Raw genomic sequence first — 16,687 nt, forward strand, 5'->3', positions numbered from 1 at the left:
CAAATAACGGAGTGTCCGCATTAATTGCGTTAAAAAACAACAGTAATAAAACAAACGTAACGTTGTTATTTTAAAATGACAGCACTAGTTTGAGGCATTTATTTGCGCTCTCAGACCTTAACCAAGACTTTATTTTCTTCTTTCCAAACGTGCGTCTTTCACTCAAAACGTTTCACGCGCAACTAAAAGAAGGGAGCGGCGACAGAGAAAGGTGCGCGGAGGACGTTGTAGATCAGCCTGCACTGCAGTCAATGCAGTAGGTCCGAATAGATGGATAGATATTTGGATAGATTTTTTTTTTTTCTCCAAAGATGGGCTATTTGGCGTGATATCTCTTGCGTGAGAGCGTGAGATTGATGCTGAAAGCGTGAGTGTCACGCCAGATGCGTGAGAGTTGGCAACCCTGCAACCACATAGGCCTACACATCCTGCACGATAGTAACACACACACACACACACACAAACTTCTACCGTTCGTGGAATGTAGCATTACGAATGGAGACAAATGGAAATGTAGCCTATAGTTAAAAAAAAACCGTATAAAAATAATCGGTATTATAGTTTGTTGTCCGTTCCAACCTCAACGGTCCACGTAGAGAATTCTAAAAATACTATGTTGCACAGGCTCTGTGTTCTGCAGAACACTCTAGAACAAGACAAATCTGATTGGCCAATACACATTGAAGATAAATACAATAATTCATTCTTCATCCCATACCCCAAAATGTTGTGGAACAGAAAAAACAACCAGAGATATTTATAAGCCATAATTGTATTATCAACGCAGTTTTAAAGCTTCGCCACCAGGGGGTGTTGCAGCACCTGCCGCACCAAAACTTACCTCGCCACTGACCACTACTCACTGTTTGTAAACTGCTGCTTCTCCTAGTTTTATATTTAAAGAGTTTACATCAAAATGTTCAGCTTCTTCTACTGTCACTCACGTTTAGGCCTACATATTTGAGCGACTTATAGTCTTTAGTTATTGGTTTGAGAGTCATGCTCCCCATACACATACTAGAATGTTCAGATTATAGAAGCAATCTGTAATTTCACATTTTGTACAACTTTTGGTTTACATTACATTCTAATTTTTTGCAGTATGGCATGGTCCACCTTACCAATCACAGAATCCATTGTTTACACACCTTTTTTAAAAAGGTTTTATCCTTTTTATTGTAGAGTGAGATGTACTGGAAGGTATGGGAGAGAGAGGGGAGGACATGCAGCAAAAGACCACGGGCAGGAATCTAACCCCGGTGTCTGCGGTAAGGACTGGGCCTTAATGGTACGAACTCTACCCGGTGAACCACCAGGGCGCCCCATTTATACACACACACACACACACACACACACACACACACACACACACACACACACACACACACACACACACACACACACACACACACACAGTATGTATCAGTATGGATCAGTATGCATCTGATCACGCCCCTCACTCACACACATCAAAATATTCTCTACTTTTATGATTAAAATGAAAATTTAACCATGGTTCATGTTATTAAATGGTATTTACAAAAAAAGAAAAAATAGGAATTTAAGATTTCTGATTAAGCCGTGTGATCTATTAAAAAACATGATGAAACAATGTGCAACTCTATCCTCGAAATCTCTGGCGTGCGGCTTTACTGAGATGAACCCAAATACAGGATGACTTAAGTTAATTGCAACATCTTGTTTTAACATTAAGTTTAAACATTGTTTTAGCAGTGAGTCACAATCATTTAAGCGTCTGTTTGGCTTAAAGGCTGCTTCACAGTGTCCCAACTGTCCTTCACAACTGTGTGGTAATTCAAATAACACTAAGCTTCACAGAGCAAGCAGTGAGGCACTTTTCATTGATTGTTGATGCAAACTGGTGAAGCTCAAAGGCTATAACTGTAGCATTAGCTCGACAGAATGAGGAAGATTGAGGAAGCTGGCTAGTGCCACTGGATGCAGTTTGAATGAGACAGGACAACAAAACAATATAAAAACAGCAAGCTATATAAATACATTAAAAAATCCAAAGCGTCGCACATACTTTGTAACAAAGGCCAATTCACTCTGCCTGTGTGGAAAATAGGAAATCATTGTCCACCTTCAGCTAGGACCACGCGTGTGTCCCAGCAGACATCCATGGGTCTGATCTTTGTTGGCTAGTTGACAGATGATTCCGTGAGTGCAGCGACCTCATGGTTCTTGAGAGAAACATGGAGTGGTCTGCAGTCCCATCAACGTGTTCCAGGTCTTTGACATTCAGAGGCGGCCTAGTAGACAGCAACACTCACTTTGGGAGACTACTTTCAATCATTCATTTTCCCCATTCCTTTTTTCCACATCCGGGGCTGTGAAAGACATACAAACACATGCAATTAACACTAAAAGCCACTGGACATTAAATACGTAATCACGTTATTACTTCATTTCCATATTTGGATCATTCAACAACTTCTTTGAATTATCCAATTCAAACAAGTTGTTGTTTACAATAGAAGATAAGCTATTTCAAGCTAGCGCCAGTCTAAATATTTAACTAGAGATTTCTCTACACTGCTGCAGAGCTGTTAAATAATTTCATGTTATACCACCTTGTTCTTTCACAGTGGATAACAAACCAAATGTTCATGCTCTGTAATACGTAAAAAAAAAAAAAGATTTCAAACAATAATTGAATTGCCTTCTTTACTGTTTCTAATGTCACGAAGATCCCTGAGACTCACCGGGTGGCGTCACCATGGGTTCACCTGCGGCAGGAAGGGGCAGAAATAACATTGTGAATGACGGTTGCTATGGTTAATGACAGCTTACAAAGTGACAAAATATGAATTGAATGTTTAAGCATAAGATATGTATCATTCATTCATCTTTTTTTCTTTGGTTTCCAGGACGACTGACCTTCACTGGGTTGATCTTCTTTTTTTCCAGCTGAAGAGAAACCACAGAAAAAAATGAATTATACCAAACAAACATTTTATATATATATATATATATATAGATCTTTTTTTGTTAGCTCATTAGCATCTAGCTCCACATCACAGCGGTAGCTTCTTGTTATCCATGGGTGATAAGCAGCGCATGCAGACATTACAGTATCAATAAAGTGACTGTGAAACAAGTATAGGGAACAGCCCACTCTTTTGCCTTTCTAAACGTTTGTGACAGTTGGTTGGACAATGATTCGGTTTGTTGTTCAGCCAGAAGTGCCAGGATCGGCAAAAAGCAAAAGGTTCTGAAAAGACACTGGCGCCGCTAAGTCTAGCGCCCGCTAGGGCTGACCGATGTACCGAATTCAAACCGTCATCGCGATGTAATAGAACATTTTTTAATAGAAAAAATTAACTTTTGTTTTTGGGATAATTATTATTTTTTGGATTTGTTACTGTTACTGACTGGAGATCAGTAAGAGTTGTATTTACTTTTCTTTTCCAATTCAATAGATAAATAAAGATGTTATAATATAAATTCATGCATAAACCTGGCTTAAAGGAAAGATCAGTTTATACGTTGACTGCTTCCAATATTGTGTTGTTCATAACATAGAATGATTTATTGCTTGTTTAGTGAATAACACAGAACATAAGGAACTTTAAAATGAAAAATCGCATTCCAAATCGCAATTGTAATATTGGTCAGAATAATCGCAATTACGATTCTTTCCCCAAACCGTTCATCCCGCCTACGCTCTCACATTTGGCAAAAGGAGCTGGCGCTCAGAAAAAGAGGCTACGTGGACACGGCAGAATTCTTCTTGCACATTTACAAATGGGTCACAACGGCCATAACATGAACATTGGCTAATGTTTCTATGTCTTTCAACCAGGTGACTTATTAACCACGGTGAAGGTTGCCTCAGTTGTGTCATTTGAGAAAGTTAGTTTTTGCCTCACCTGTAGTATTAGTTATTGACTTATTGATTAATTTCATAGTTAGTAGTGCTTTTTCAAGCTAGTGGTGCTAAATGTAACCTTTTCTTTGCTATGCGCTCCTAAACGTGACCTCCTGCAGTGTCCGTTTTGTCATTTGGTCCTAGGTCAAGTGGAAACAATACATTTTGGAACCAGTAGAATAATATTAAAACAGTTAAAACAATATGTACATTTGTTCTTCAGTTTAAAATCACAATCATCATTGATGTATTTCAGTTATTTCTTGGTTACTACAGTGACTGACCTTCACCTGCATCGTCTGCTTTCTTGCACGAAGCTGAGGAGAAACGACAGAACAAGAAGATGGCATTATTTTACCGGGACGGTGGAAAGAATGACCACTGTCCTACAGGTATCAACATGAGCCGGTCTGAAAAGTGTGCCTTTTCTAAAGGACTTGATGTTGTGGAGTCCATTTTGTTTTCACTACAAATATACGTTGTAAATTAAAATTTCATGGACATGCTCTTATACACATACAGCTGTCATAGAAATCCCTGTTTGGCTCTGGATGTCGCAAACTTCCACTCACAAGGATTAATCCAAATCAGGAACCTAAAGTGAAACACTACAGAACTAAAGGGTTGAACAGAGGCCCTGGGATGACCTGAACATCGCCAACAGGCACTAATTAAACTAATGGGATTGGGGGTTCTCTAGTCTAGATCATATACATAGGGTGTAGATATACATTTGACCAAAAAACACTCACGTATGCACTTCTTTAGACGTATGGAAAATGAATTATCTGGAACTGGGTCAGGAAGAAAACGTAGGACATTGAGGACAATTAACACTCATTTAATAAAACAGTAGTCTTGTAATTCATGAAACGCGTCGTGTTCAAGTATTCTAAGCCTATCCATTTTTTATAAAACTGAGTACAACTAGAAAATGCATCCCATGAAGAAAATGTGGTGAGTTATGTATGCAAAGTAGAGATGCTCCGATAAGCCTTTTTGGGTTCGATCACAATTACCAATCACCCAAAATCATGATCTTCCGATTGCCGATCACTGCTGGTCTCAGAATGGCAGGGGAATGGGAATCTTCAATATCCTTTTATCTATAATCTAAATAGGCGGCAAGCACCAGTTTCTGTTCCAATAGACTCTTTATTTTTTCTCTTTGGATCCCCAATGACTGAAACCTGCCGCTAAATGTGTTCACCAAAGCCTCTGCAGAATGTGACTGTCATATACGGTACTGAAATGTGCTTGTGCGCATACTGCTGTATATACGGTACTGAAATGTGCCTGCGCGCATTCTGTAGGGAAAAGCGCACAAGTTCTGAAAGTTCTCAGTAGACGACAATGAACGTAAAACTGCCTCCTTTGCCATCTTTACAGCGAGCCTGTGAAATCCTGGCAGTGTAGCACAATGTTGTAGACGGGAGAACTCATGCTGCCACTGGCAAGTTCCGCTTTGATGTGCGCATGCAGGGGGGAAAAAAAAGTTGTGCAGGTAATTTACGTCACGTAAAAGGATTTTTTTGATCGGCGCTTTTGGGGGTTCTCCGATCAAGCTATTTTTAGCCAATATCTGCCGATCATGAACGACGTCCGATCGGAGCATCTCTACGGTAATATCTTTACATATCGACCTATTTATCTCTGTATATCTACATCTCCAACTATATCCATAGCTATATATTTTTCGACCTATATATGTCTCCATATCTGTATCTATATAGAGAAAAGGTTGATGAATGGATACTTACACTTATAGACCATAGCGATTGCCACTGCACATACAGCAACAAGCAGGATTATGATGACTATCAATACAATCACACCTGCAATGAGAGAAAATGGAAATATACATAAAGTTACCATCATGGCATCAACATGCAAACACACAACGTTAATACACATCATTTGTCTTGTGTGTTTGCAACCAACACACACTGACATTATTCTTTGTTCTGTTTTCCTACAATCACACCAGTTTGGATAAGATAGGCTTATTTGTGTTTCTTTCCATGTGATTAGCACAAACTAAATCAAGGTAACAGATCTTATCCACCTAGCGGCCAGATACGAAGAGTACAACTGGAAACGTGCTAGGCGGCCCTTAACATATTGACCGGCCTTGCAACCGCTACGCATTAAGAGATGTTAGACACCACAATTACGTTGTTTGGAGAGAACCCATATATGTATTTCGTTTTTCTTTTTACTGGCACCGATGCAACCTAGGAAAAAAACTCAATTGCATACACATAATAAATGGTCACAAATGCAACCATTTGGTCGCCGTCTTGAGCCCTGTTCCTGTGATATGACCCTTCATGTTTGAACCGTCTACTGGGCACATACCTGGTGATGGTCCTGGTTTTGGCACATAGGCACATGGGTTGCCCTTGCGATCGCTGTCTTTGCTGGTGCTCACGCGAGTGATCACCCTGCAGGAGAACTCCTCAGGGGTTTGAGAAATGGTCATATTCTTCAGCTGATCACCCTCGGTCCACTCTCCTTCGTCTTTCTTCCATTCGTAGGTGACCGGTCCCAGATCCTTGACTTCCACGGCACACTTCAGAGCACAAGCGGCACAATTGGCGTCACACGCCAGCGGCTGGGTCGTTATACTGGGCTTCGGAGGGGGCTCTGGACATGTGAAAAGAACACTGGTAATTTACAGAACAATAACCAACTGGTTTAATTTACCCCTTAATATACACCTTTTAAATCCTTTAAAAAGAAGATGCAGAGGCATCTATTGGCATGCATGAGATGAGGTATAACTCAGGGCTAGTTTGTCAGTCGTCCTTATGAGTGTTATAATTCAGATTCTTCTTAAATATCATCTACCTTATTGTATAATCAGTGTTAACCGGCTTGTAATATGAATGTATTTACTTTATTTATTTATTTAATATCAATGTAACCGTTGCATTTTCTTTATATTCATTTTGATGTAAATGAATGTATATTAGTGCAATTGAAGTTTTCGCATGTAGTGTATGTTCAGTAGGTCAGATGTGGACCCCAGGAGGATTAGCTGATTGCCATGGTGATAATGGTGATCCTTTAAATAAACAAAACACGAGAACAGAGATGAGGTCCCACCCTAGACTGGGTACCCCCAGCCCCTTCTGTTGGCGATTTGAATTCGCAGAATTCAGAAGGGTCTGGAGAAGAGCAATACATTTCTTTCTGCTTCTGATACGTTTTTGCGGGAGCCAATCACCAAGCTGGCTTCTCCCCCTGGCGCGCTATTGGCTGGTTTAACACAACGATGACCGGGAAGCGACGGCAAGCAGCCAATTGCGTACAGAGTCATTTTAACTAGGCCCGTTGATCACGCCTCTTGTGCTGAAGAAAATGACAGCAGCCTCCCCAGACCAACATGCAATCTACGATTGAGCTTGGTCTGGCAATAGCCAGGCTAGTCCCACACATCTCACCAGAATGATGATAAAACCACTGTCTGCCCTACACAGGATAGCTAGGGGCTTATTGAAGAACAGCGACTCTCTGCATGGAGTTTTAAGCTTTAAGAGTGTTAAAAGAAGATTTTTAAATAAAGATTTCTTTGCAGAAGGTTTGGTTACATTTGGTCCTAATATCCCATCTCCTAGGACCTAGAGGACAATAAAGTCCTATGCTATTGAATTTGTTGTATTGGGATAACCTTTTTTTGGCTCACACCAACCGACACACACAAACGTACGAGCAAAACACACGCACACACACTTACTGATGACTTTAACCAGATGAGTCCCGAATGGTCCACGATCCGTCTCCAGGGAGAACTGTCCACTGTCAGCCAAGGTCAAACTATTGATGTCCAACTGCAGGGTTTGTGGATCCAACGTTGTGCGTCCATTGAATGACCCATAGTATACCAGGCTGTCCGGAGACCAATCCACCACCAAGTTGGAGCTGTACTTCCACCTGATGCTGGCTGGTAGTGGAACAGGAGTGTCTGCCTTCAAGGTGAGCGTTGTACCCACTTCAAAATATTTTGTTTCTCCTTGAGCTACAACAAAAAACAAAAAAAACATTGTTACGTGGAATCTATCTTACTCATTCATGACAAACGTGGATTCATGTGACACCAAAGGCCAGCAGGTGCAAGTTCAAAAAAATACTTAATTGTCCCCCAATGGGGCAATTTGTTGTGCAGCAGATAGTATACAAATAACACACAATTACACACACTATTAAATCCGTAAACAATCAATAAATAGTAAAACGAGTTATACCAACAAATAAACAAACAAACAGACAACCACCACTCTACTATCCTCCTGCCGGTCGCTGCGTGCGCATGCGCCCCCCAAAGAGTGCAAAGAGGATGACCCACTCTGTCCGTAGAGGCGAACTATTGGTGAGTTTATCACCATCAGATAAGTCTTGTATCTAAACGAGTCAGTGCTCTCCTTCGAGGGAACCGCGACCCACTGCGCGTTCACGCTAGTGGGGGATTTCATGATTCGTTTGAATGAATCAGTTCACGCCGGTCAGTTCGCCAAGAAGAGTCGTTTGAATCGTTCGTTTGTTCGTTCAGTCGCGTTTCTGGTAGCGGTGAATCATGGTTCTCAGCTGAGTTGGTCAGACTCACTCCCAATTCTCATTCTCAAACGAATCACGATCGTGCAAATGGTGCAAACGGTCATCAATCAACACAACATTAACTAAGTTCCTTTTAGCTGAGGAGCGCTTCATGTTCGGAATCGGGATGCTGTTGCCTGTCTGGCTCTCGTGACTTCTCAGTCCTCGAGTCTTCACCGCTAAACACAGTCAGTGAACAAACGGCGACTCACGAGTCAGCGCGACTCAGCGACTAGTGGGTGGAGCTGGGAGTCGAGTCTCGGAGAACGAAGGATAAGAACAAGACGAACTGAAACGGGGAATATCAGGTCCGTTCGTTCATGTTAACGAGTCGTTCGTTCGAACTGATTTGTTCACGAACGAGCCATCACTAGTTCACGCCAAAAGCGAAACGAATATTCTACCCCGCATGCATACTCGCACCAGCTGTTTTGAAGGACAATCGGAGAAGGAGGGGGGCTTACCTCCTATGAACGCCAAGAGTTTAAAGTCACAATTTAATCTCATAATTCTGAGAAAAAAAATCATAATTCTGAGATTAAAATCAGAATTCTGACTTTTATTCTCATAATTCTGAGAAGAAAGTCAGAACTCAATTTCTTTTACTTATGTGTGGCCCTAATCCTCTCCCGTATAATCTCAATGAGGATGAGCACTATTTCATCATACATGATGCATCATAGCTTTTTGTGCACTGGTGGGTTACTGGTGGGCCCCATGTTGTGCAGAATGTGCCCTTTTTATTTTTTCGCCCCTGCCCTTCAAACTGTCTGTCCGCCACTGAAGCCAGGCAACTATAACCTTATCCTCCGTGCTGCGGTTCAGTCTGCACTTCAGGAAGTGGACACTGTCGAGCGAAAGATTCGCGGAAAAGTTTGAATATCTCGCGCGAGTCGGAATTTGTGAACTACGAATTTCGTAGAATGACGCGAAATCTGCGTGAAACCGAGGAGTATTCCATGAACCTTATTTCGCTTATTTCGCTTTGCCTGGCTTCTTTCAGCTAGAGTTGCGTTCCATGAACGCGACTTAAGGGAATCTCCGCTAAGTAACCATGGCAATTTATCCGACCAAACTAACCTGATCGGGAGCAGGTTAATAGTGCCTTCTATTTGTCTCGTAATCGCAACTTGCAGCTTGGGTGTGACGTCACATCCGTCTCGTAAAACGAGTGACCCCGGGTTTTTCGTTCTATTTGGCACACAACAAGACGAGTCGGAGCTCTGCTTTCTGCTCAAGAATCTGCATTGTTGTCATAGCAACATGGAGCGTCTCTAGCCAATTTCAGCGGCACAAGCTACAAAATAGGCGGTATTTAACACATAATAAGACTGTAACGACATGCCTATAGGTAACAGTATACAGTGCTATGTGTACGATTTCTTCATTTGGTTACAACAAAAACACAAGTGCTTAAAATAGTAGAAAACCACAATGTTTACTACATGTGATGCTCGGAGTAGCCATCTTTGTTACTGAACTCGGGGTCCTCTGAGTTCAGACGAGTTGACGAGTCGTTTTTCCGACCTCGGGGGCGTTCTATTTGCAACTTCCGGTTCGTAACTCGGAAATCCGACTCGCAGATCGAGTCGGGTGGACAAACTAACTTGAGCGGTGTTTCAGAGAAATCCATCTGTCAGCAACAATTGTACCATCAGAAGATTCCGCCAAGCCTAGTCCTCACGATTTTGTCATAAATGTACATATATGAAGTACAAACAGCGTATATTTTCACTAAGGGTCTAGATTAAATTATGCAAATAGAGTATTTCATAGTATTCTTGGCGTTGGCTTAACATTGTAATTCCCTTTATTAATTGTATTAATTCCCTCATTTAGAATATTCAAAGAAATGGAAAATAAATGCCATGAAAAGTTTTATGATTTCTCCAGTAATGCTTCCTATATTACTAATTGCGTGGGGATTGAACCCCGGACGACCGGGTGCAAATCCGACACGTTAACTCAAGACTATCTCCCTGCTTTCAAATACATGGTCAATATTAAATTAAAATATGTTACGCTTAATACTACTTGTGCATTCAACAGATCGCCGATTTTTGTGCAAAGCAGCCTCCCTGTTTCTCTTAATGGTTACGGTGTTCCCTTTTTGAGTTATCATACGCATGTACTCCTCATAGACCTCAACAAGCAGCTTCTGTTCGCCGCTGGAAAAGATCCCGCTCGGTCCTTTTCGGACATTTGATCCATGATTCGACATTCACGGTTATGGGCTGGTTCCATATCTCGTGAACGCGCGTAATCCAGGATAACCTGGTTTGAACTAACCTGAGGAAGGCGCGGCTGAACTGCGTTGACGGAACGGCTTAAGCCTCAAGTGGAAGTTGGCGCTAGTTCTAACCGGGCTTATACAACAGTTAGTTCCGACCGGTCCCAACCGAGCAATTTGATTGGACAACGAGACATTCCATAGTGCTGATATACAGTATAACAGCACTGGGACTTTTCACAGACATAATCACTCCGCTGTACGGGCGTTCTAATAACCGTTATTAGCTAACGTTACATCAGCTGTTAAATAGCCTGAATGTTTATGTACTGTATATGTGTTGCCTGGCAACAGCCTAGTCTCCCTTCATAAGCCTCAAGTGGAAGTTGGCGCTAGTTCTAACCGGGCTTAATCAACTAAGCGCCTTTCAGTAGAGACTTTGATGGAACGCCCCTCCGACTGGACGCACCCATGTGTTGTTGTGATACACAACACCGCCCCAATTCTAACGCTCCTAGCCGCTTGGCTGCTTCAAATGTGGAAGTAGGCCTGGAGCCGGCTCTTAAAACAGCCGTACTACGACTCAACCCTGCATTGAACATACGACGTGACCGTTAACTACACGGTCTCGACCCCTCGTATCCGTATGATCACCGACATAATGACCTCTTAAATGCCCGCATGTTGCGTGAGGATGAGTGCGAGGAATTGAGGAGTGGCTCAGGGTGATCCACGCCAGACCTACCAGATGAGAGTCCGAGTCCCAGGACGGCTGAAGTCAACCATAATAGAGCACGGAAAAACGTCATGTCTTCGTCCGTTTACTGAAAGCGACACTACACTACTTCTATTAAAAACGACCCGAGCGCCAGCGGTGAGCTTTCTCCTGGCCCCACAAAATGGTGGTGGCTGGGGGACTTCCGTGGTTACTAGGTTACTTTCGGTTTCGACGGATGTTTTGCACTTCGCCCTTATAACGATACTTTTTTAATTAGTTTTATTGTAGCGAAGCAAATACACACCCAGGGACAAAGAAGCTTTTAAAAAAATGTAATTTATTTAAACAATTGACCAGACGTTCAGGTCTTCTATAATTTATACATAAACAATAGTAGGGAGGCGGAGATACAGACGGAGCTTGGATCTCCTGGCGCGAGGCAGATAAGAGCGACAGATCCCGGGAGATAAGAGTATAGACAACTGCTTCAAAATGATTGAAAAGCCAAAAAAATAGTCCAACATGTCAAATGAAAGTTTTTTTTAATACATATTTTTGTATAAAAGCTGGGTCCGGTGAGGAGTGCCACACGAGCCATAACCCAACCCCGGATCTGAGCCAAAAAGCAGAATTTGGTTTTAAGTTTCAAGTCAGTCATGAACAAAAAGAAGAAGCTTGGGTTTGGCTATTTGTTTGTCAAAATTATAGTTTTAAAAAATAGCGCAGGAAGCCAGTAGAGTGACCGTGGGAAGCACAGCGACACACGCATGGGGGTGGAGGATTCATCTCGCGATGGGTTGAAAAAATACGTCACAGTGCCGGTGTCTGAAGAAAACCCGTTAACCCAGGGCCTGAAAGTACCGCTACGGTGACCAACCCCGCAACACGTGGCTTTTATTATCCGGTAGCCTATGCTGAAACAAGTCATGTCAAGTCAAATAACATCAGCGCCAACAGCTAACTATTGTAGTCTTTTATGTATTCTTGAAGTATACTTCTGACCAATTAATATGAACAGGACCAACGTGGTTATTGACTTTTTCTTTTCTTTACGATTGAGCCCTGGCTTTGAATTGTGGACACAGTTTTAGTGATGCTCAAATTCTCTTTCTGGAGACACACGATATGGGTTGTTCTTAAATGACACGCAACACGTCCAAACAGACCGTCAACACAAGTGTGCGCACGCACTTTGGACACTCGAGCCCACAGAATCCTTGTTGGTGGACAAACAAAGTGCAGAAAGGGGATCAGTGGTGGGATGGGTGCGTTGTGACGCTTTCACAATTTTAAATATGTAAGGAGAGGACGGGTGGTGAATCCATGACACAACGAGGATGTCACGACAAACCTACGACGACAATAGTTGGGAGACGGGCGTGGATGGCCGCATTTGATTCCTTGAGATGAACACAATTCAAATAACCAAACATTTTATGTGACCGCAATGTGGGGTCAGCAAAACAACAACAAAAAAATACGCCCACCCCCCCACTCTGCGGAGTGCTCGTCTGTCTCGGGTGGGGGGGAAAAGTCGCAAAAGTCACAAACAATTTTTCCCTTGGGAGGTCGAGGGTGCTTTCCGTCGGTTTCCCCGGGCCCACGGGGGGGACATTGCGAGACAGGGCGGCAGCCGGCGGCACAGCAGTGGGGACGTCTCAGGAACGTCGCCCCCTGGTGGAGCCGAGGGAGGCGCGCAGCCGCGGCTCTCTGGCCCTGCAACGACGACCACAACGAGAACGTTGGAACCCCCCAGAGAGTGCAGGTTGAACAAGTACATTAGTGTAGGGTCAAGTAGAGTGTAGTGTCGCTCCGAGGACCGATTCATCTGACTATTTAGCATGTTGTGTGAGCCAAAGAGGAATCAGAACCTTAATAGGTCCCATATTACACCACCAGGCGTGAGTGTGATTAGCCGTTACAAGCCGTTTGGAAAATCGGCCTCTTGTGACGTCACAAGTGGGCGTGTCCACCTAGATGTGTGCTGGATGGATCAGCCTACCGAGTGGACTGTAGCAAACACGCCCCATGATCCCACTCACACCTGGTGGTATACTACGTCACCTTTAAACCGCTTGACTCTCACAGGCCTGGTTCAATCTGGTATTTGATTGACCGCACGCACACACACACACCTGTAGTGCTCGTTGAAGTCCAGCCTGAAGCTGAGGAAGCGGAGGCTCTGGTCAGGACTGGTCATCAGCAGCACCAGGAACTGCTGCACGATGCCCTGGGGAGGGAGAAGGAAGAGGAAGAAAAAAAAAAATATATATAATAAAGTATGTAAAAACATTTTTTTTTGGAAAATAAAAGGGAGAAAGAAATTGTTTTTAATAAGAGGGGGGGGGGGTTGTCTGAAATGTGGAGAAGATGATTCAATTCAAAAACAAAACGTCAAGCAACAACAGGCACATTGATTGTGTGATATCACACTTTACCTTTACCATCTACACAAGCAACCGTTGTTCACCAGCAACAACGTAGAAGTTCTTTGCAGAACGGAAACGTATAAAACAGGGGAAAATCTAAAAAAACAAATTGAGGAAAGGGAGTGATTATGAGGGGAAAATCAGGACAGCTGGGCGTGTAGGGGTTTGCGTTGAGTTGGGGACAGAAAGCGAGCGCCACACAGACTAATCTGGGATCCACCAGGCCTACGCTGTTCAACAGAACCTCTTGCGGGAGACAGCACTGGGCCTGGGGGCCTGAACCAGAAACTGACCAGTGGCCACCGTGTTGATTTGACACCTTTACAGACACTTATTTTTTCTTTTACGGTTCAATACTTCTGGCCGAGTTTGTCTACGCCAACGCCACGCATACAGAGCCCCGCCTCCAGCGACATGATTGGTTCGAAACAAAAATGAAGCAAAAGAAAGTAACACCCCCCATAGACATGAGCTCGCCTGCCACCAGACTTTAGATATGAATCTAAATTCAGATTTGTGGGACTGCCACAGACAGAGGGAGGGAGGGAGGGTTAGAGGTATTGGGGTACCTGGTTAGCCTGGCTATTGCCAGACCAAGCTCAATCGTAGATTGCACGTTGGTTCTGGGGAAGCTGCTGCCATTTTCTTCAGCACAAGAGACGTGATCAACGGGCGGAGTTAAATTGACTCTGTACGCAATTGGCTGCTTGCCGTCGCTTCCTTGTCGTCATTGTGTTAAACCAGCCAATAGCGCGCCAGGGGGAGAAGCCAGCTTGGGTTAGATTGGCTCCCGCAAAAAAAAACGTATCGAAACTAGAAAGAAACGTATTGCTCTTCTCCAGACGCTTCTGCAGGGCGAACTCCAATCGCCGGCAGAACGGGCTGGGGGTTACCGGGTCTAGTACCTGGTAGTAGTGTGTGAGGATGTGCAGCTGCGAGCGCATCTTGGGTATGGTGTCCTGGAACTCTCGCACTCGGTTGGCCTCCTCCGCTTCCTGCTCCGCCGTCACGCCCCACTCGCCCTGCGGCGTGAACACAAAACCAAAAGAGAGAGAGAACGTCACGGCGAGGTCCAGAGGGGCGTGGCACTGACCTCTGGCCGCTCGCTGGTCGTCACCCAATGATCTGTTATTAACTATACATTTGCTCCTATTTTACAGCAAGTCGGTCTGATACGCTCCACGACGAACCAGGGGCTCGACAAGAACTAGATATAAACACAAACGCCGCTACGATGGCTCAGACGTAACAGTGTGTCGTTTACAGTCGTAACATTAACCAACATATGAACACATCTAACATATTAACCAATTCACCAAATTAAAAAGACCAAAATAAAACTCTGCACATGTTTTGCGCCAATCCAAGTTCTAGAAAACCGCCGCGGTCGCTACACGTTACAACGCAGATAGTAAAGGGGTCTTAAAACCAATGAATAAGACCCCGGTCTTATGTACCCTGGATTAATGCCTGATCATCTTAAAATACATCAACGTGAGCGGATGAGGTATCGCCTCATCATGGACTGCAGGGACCATCAGTAGTACATGTGAGACCAGTTTCTGCGTGACAGAAACTGGCACACTTCAAACACTGTCACACTTTGTGAACGTCATCTGGTGTGTGATCATATGTGAACGAGGTTGGGGTCCGTGATGGCGGCGGCGGCGCCCCCTCACCTGGGTCTCCCTCGCCTTCTTCTGCTCGTCGTACTGCAGCCGCAAGCGGAGCTCCTCCAGGGCCGAGCGGTACAGAGAGTCCTGGGCGCTCTGGAACTCAATGATCTGGTTGAAGATGGCCCTCAGCTGGTTCAGAAGAGACTGGGGGGAGGGAGAGAGAGAGAGAGAGAGAGAGAGAGAGAGAGAGAGAGAAGAGAGAGAGAGAGAGAGAGAGAGAGAGAGAGAGAGAGAGAGAGATGAGAGAGAGAAGGAGAGAGAGAGAGAGAGAGAGAGAGAGAGAGAAGAGAAGAGAGAGAGAGAGAGAGAGAGACCGACATCAGCAGAGCCCAGGTCTGGCCAATCACGGTCCAAATAACAGAGAATGTGTGTGTGTGTGTGTGTGTGTGTGTGTGTATGTGTGTAAATGTGTGTCCGTATGTCCGTAACTCTGCGTGTGTGTGTGCATGTTCGGCCGTGTGTGTGTGTGTGTGTGTGTGTGTGTGGTGTGTGTGTGTGTGTAAATGTGTAAGTGTGTGTGCGTGTTTTGCATGTGTGTGAGTAAATGTGTAAGTGTGTGTGCGTTGTTTTGTCTTACCCTGCTGTTGCTGTCCAGCAGGCACCTGGAGATGATGGTGTCCAGGAAGACCTCGTGGGCGGCGATGATGTGGTCCAGGTCCTGGGCCTGCTGCACCTTGTTCCACAGCTCGTCCCACGAGCACTCCAGCACCTGCACACACACACACACACACACACACAGACACACAACAACATGTGAACACATCTCCCCATGTTCCCTTCATGGATGTATGAAAACCAACCACTAGAGGGTGCCCACGGTACACAGATCATCTCCAATGATCCAAAATGTCCCCAGCACACAATGATCATTGCTCATCATCATCAAAAATAAAAACAAATATGTCTACCAGAGGAAGACGAGGTCACCATATTACAGAGGGCGAGTGTCTAACTTCACCACCTTCACCGCCGACTTTACCGCCTTGATGTCGACCAGCATTTACAAAACCATCGCTGATTGACATCACAACGTGGGAGGACAGAGAGAGGCTGGAATCAGGTTCTATTTGTGGACTGCATCAACTGCTAGGCTTGGGGGGTTGATTTTTCCATGTTCACTTGTGACATCACAAGTGGGACACACCC

General features: G+C 44.1%; 2 protein-coding genes across 4 annotated transcripts in view; both read right to left on the bottom strand.

The window, feature by feature from the left end:
- Positions 1-1,633: 1,633 nt before the first annotated feature.
- On the bottom strand, positions 1,634-11,617 carry LOC311369866 (uncharacterized protein). Of its 3 annotated transcripts, none has more exons than XR_014640208.1 (10): positions 11,464-11,617; positions 7,632-7,913; positions 6,251-6,538; positions 5,653-5,727; positions 4,645-4,686; positions 4,183-4,209; positions 3,972-4,032; positions 2,902-2,931; positions 2,727-2,750; positions 1,634-2,351 (listed from the first exon to the last, which is right to left on the bottom strand). XR_014640208.1 is itself a non-coding variant. In XM_084488087.1 (9 exons), exons 1-9 carry the CDS (start codon positions 11,525-11,527, stop codon positions 2,314-2,316), a joined length of 876 nt encoding a protein of 291 aa, XP_084344213.1. In that variant the 5' UTR covers positions 11,528-11,617; the 3' UTR covers positions 1,634-2,313. The 3 variants fall into 3 exon arrangements, 1 of the variants encoding a protein (XP_084344213.1); XR_014640209.1 differs by having other exon boundaries at positions 4,177-4,209; XM_084488087.1 differs by lacking the exon at positions 3,972-4,032 and having other exon boundaries at positions 4,177-4,209.
- A 136-nt stretch (positions 11,618-11,753) lies between these two features.
- Positions 11,754-16,687, bottom strand: part of tubgcp3 (tubulin gamma complex component 3) — a 13,095-nt gene continuing 8,161 nt past the window's right edge. The window contains exons 7-12 of the mRNA XM_084487942.1: positions 16,551-16,555; positions 16,119-16,250; positions 15,545-15,685; positions 14,771-14,887; positions 13,572-13,666; positions 11,754-13,152 (exon numbers count right to left, since the gene is read on the bottom strand). Coding sequence (XP_084344068.1) covers positions 13,095-13,152; positions 13,572-13,666; positions 14,771-14,887; positions 15,545-15,685; positions 16,119-16,250; positions 16,551-16,555 — 548 coding nt within the window. The 3' untranslated portion in view covers positions 11,754-13,094. The remainder of the gene's footprint in view (positions 13,153-13,571; positions 13,667-14,770; positions 14,888-15,544; positions 15,686-16,118; positions 16,251-16,550; positions 16,556-16,687) is intronic.

This window comes from Micromesistius poutassou (assembly GCF_964030765.1).
Source record: "Micromesistius poutassou genome assembly, chromosome: 24".
In the NCBI taxonomy this organism is placed as follows: domain Eukaryota; kingdom Metazoa; phylum Chordata; class Actinopteri; order Gadiformes; family Gadidae; genus Micromesistius; species Micromesistius poutassou.

Coding starts and splice junctions, on each gene's coding strand:
- LOC311369866 (XM_084488087.1), bottom strand. CDS start 11,527: ATGACGTTTTTCCGTGCTCTATTATGGTTGACTTCAGCCGTCCTGGGA. Junction 4,687..5,652: donor AATCGCTATGGTCTATAAGT/GTAAGTATCCAT, acceptor TTCCTGACCCAG/TTCCAGATAATTCATTTTCC. Junction 2,352..2,726: donor ACCCATGGTGACGCCACCCG/GTGAGTCTCAGG, acceptor TGTCTTTCACAG/CCCCGGATGTGGAAAAAAGG.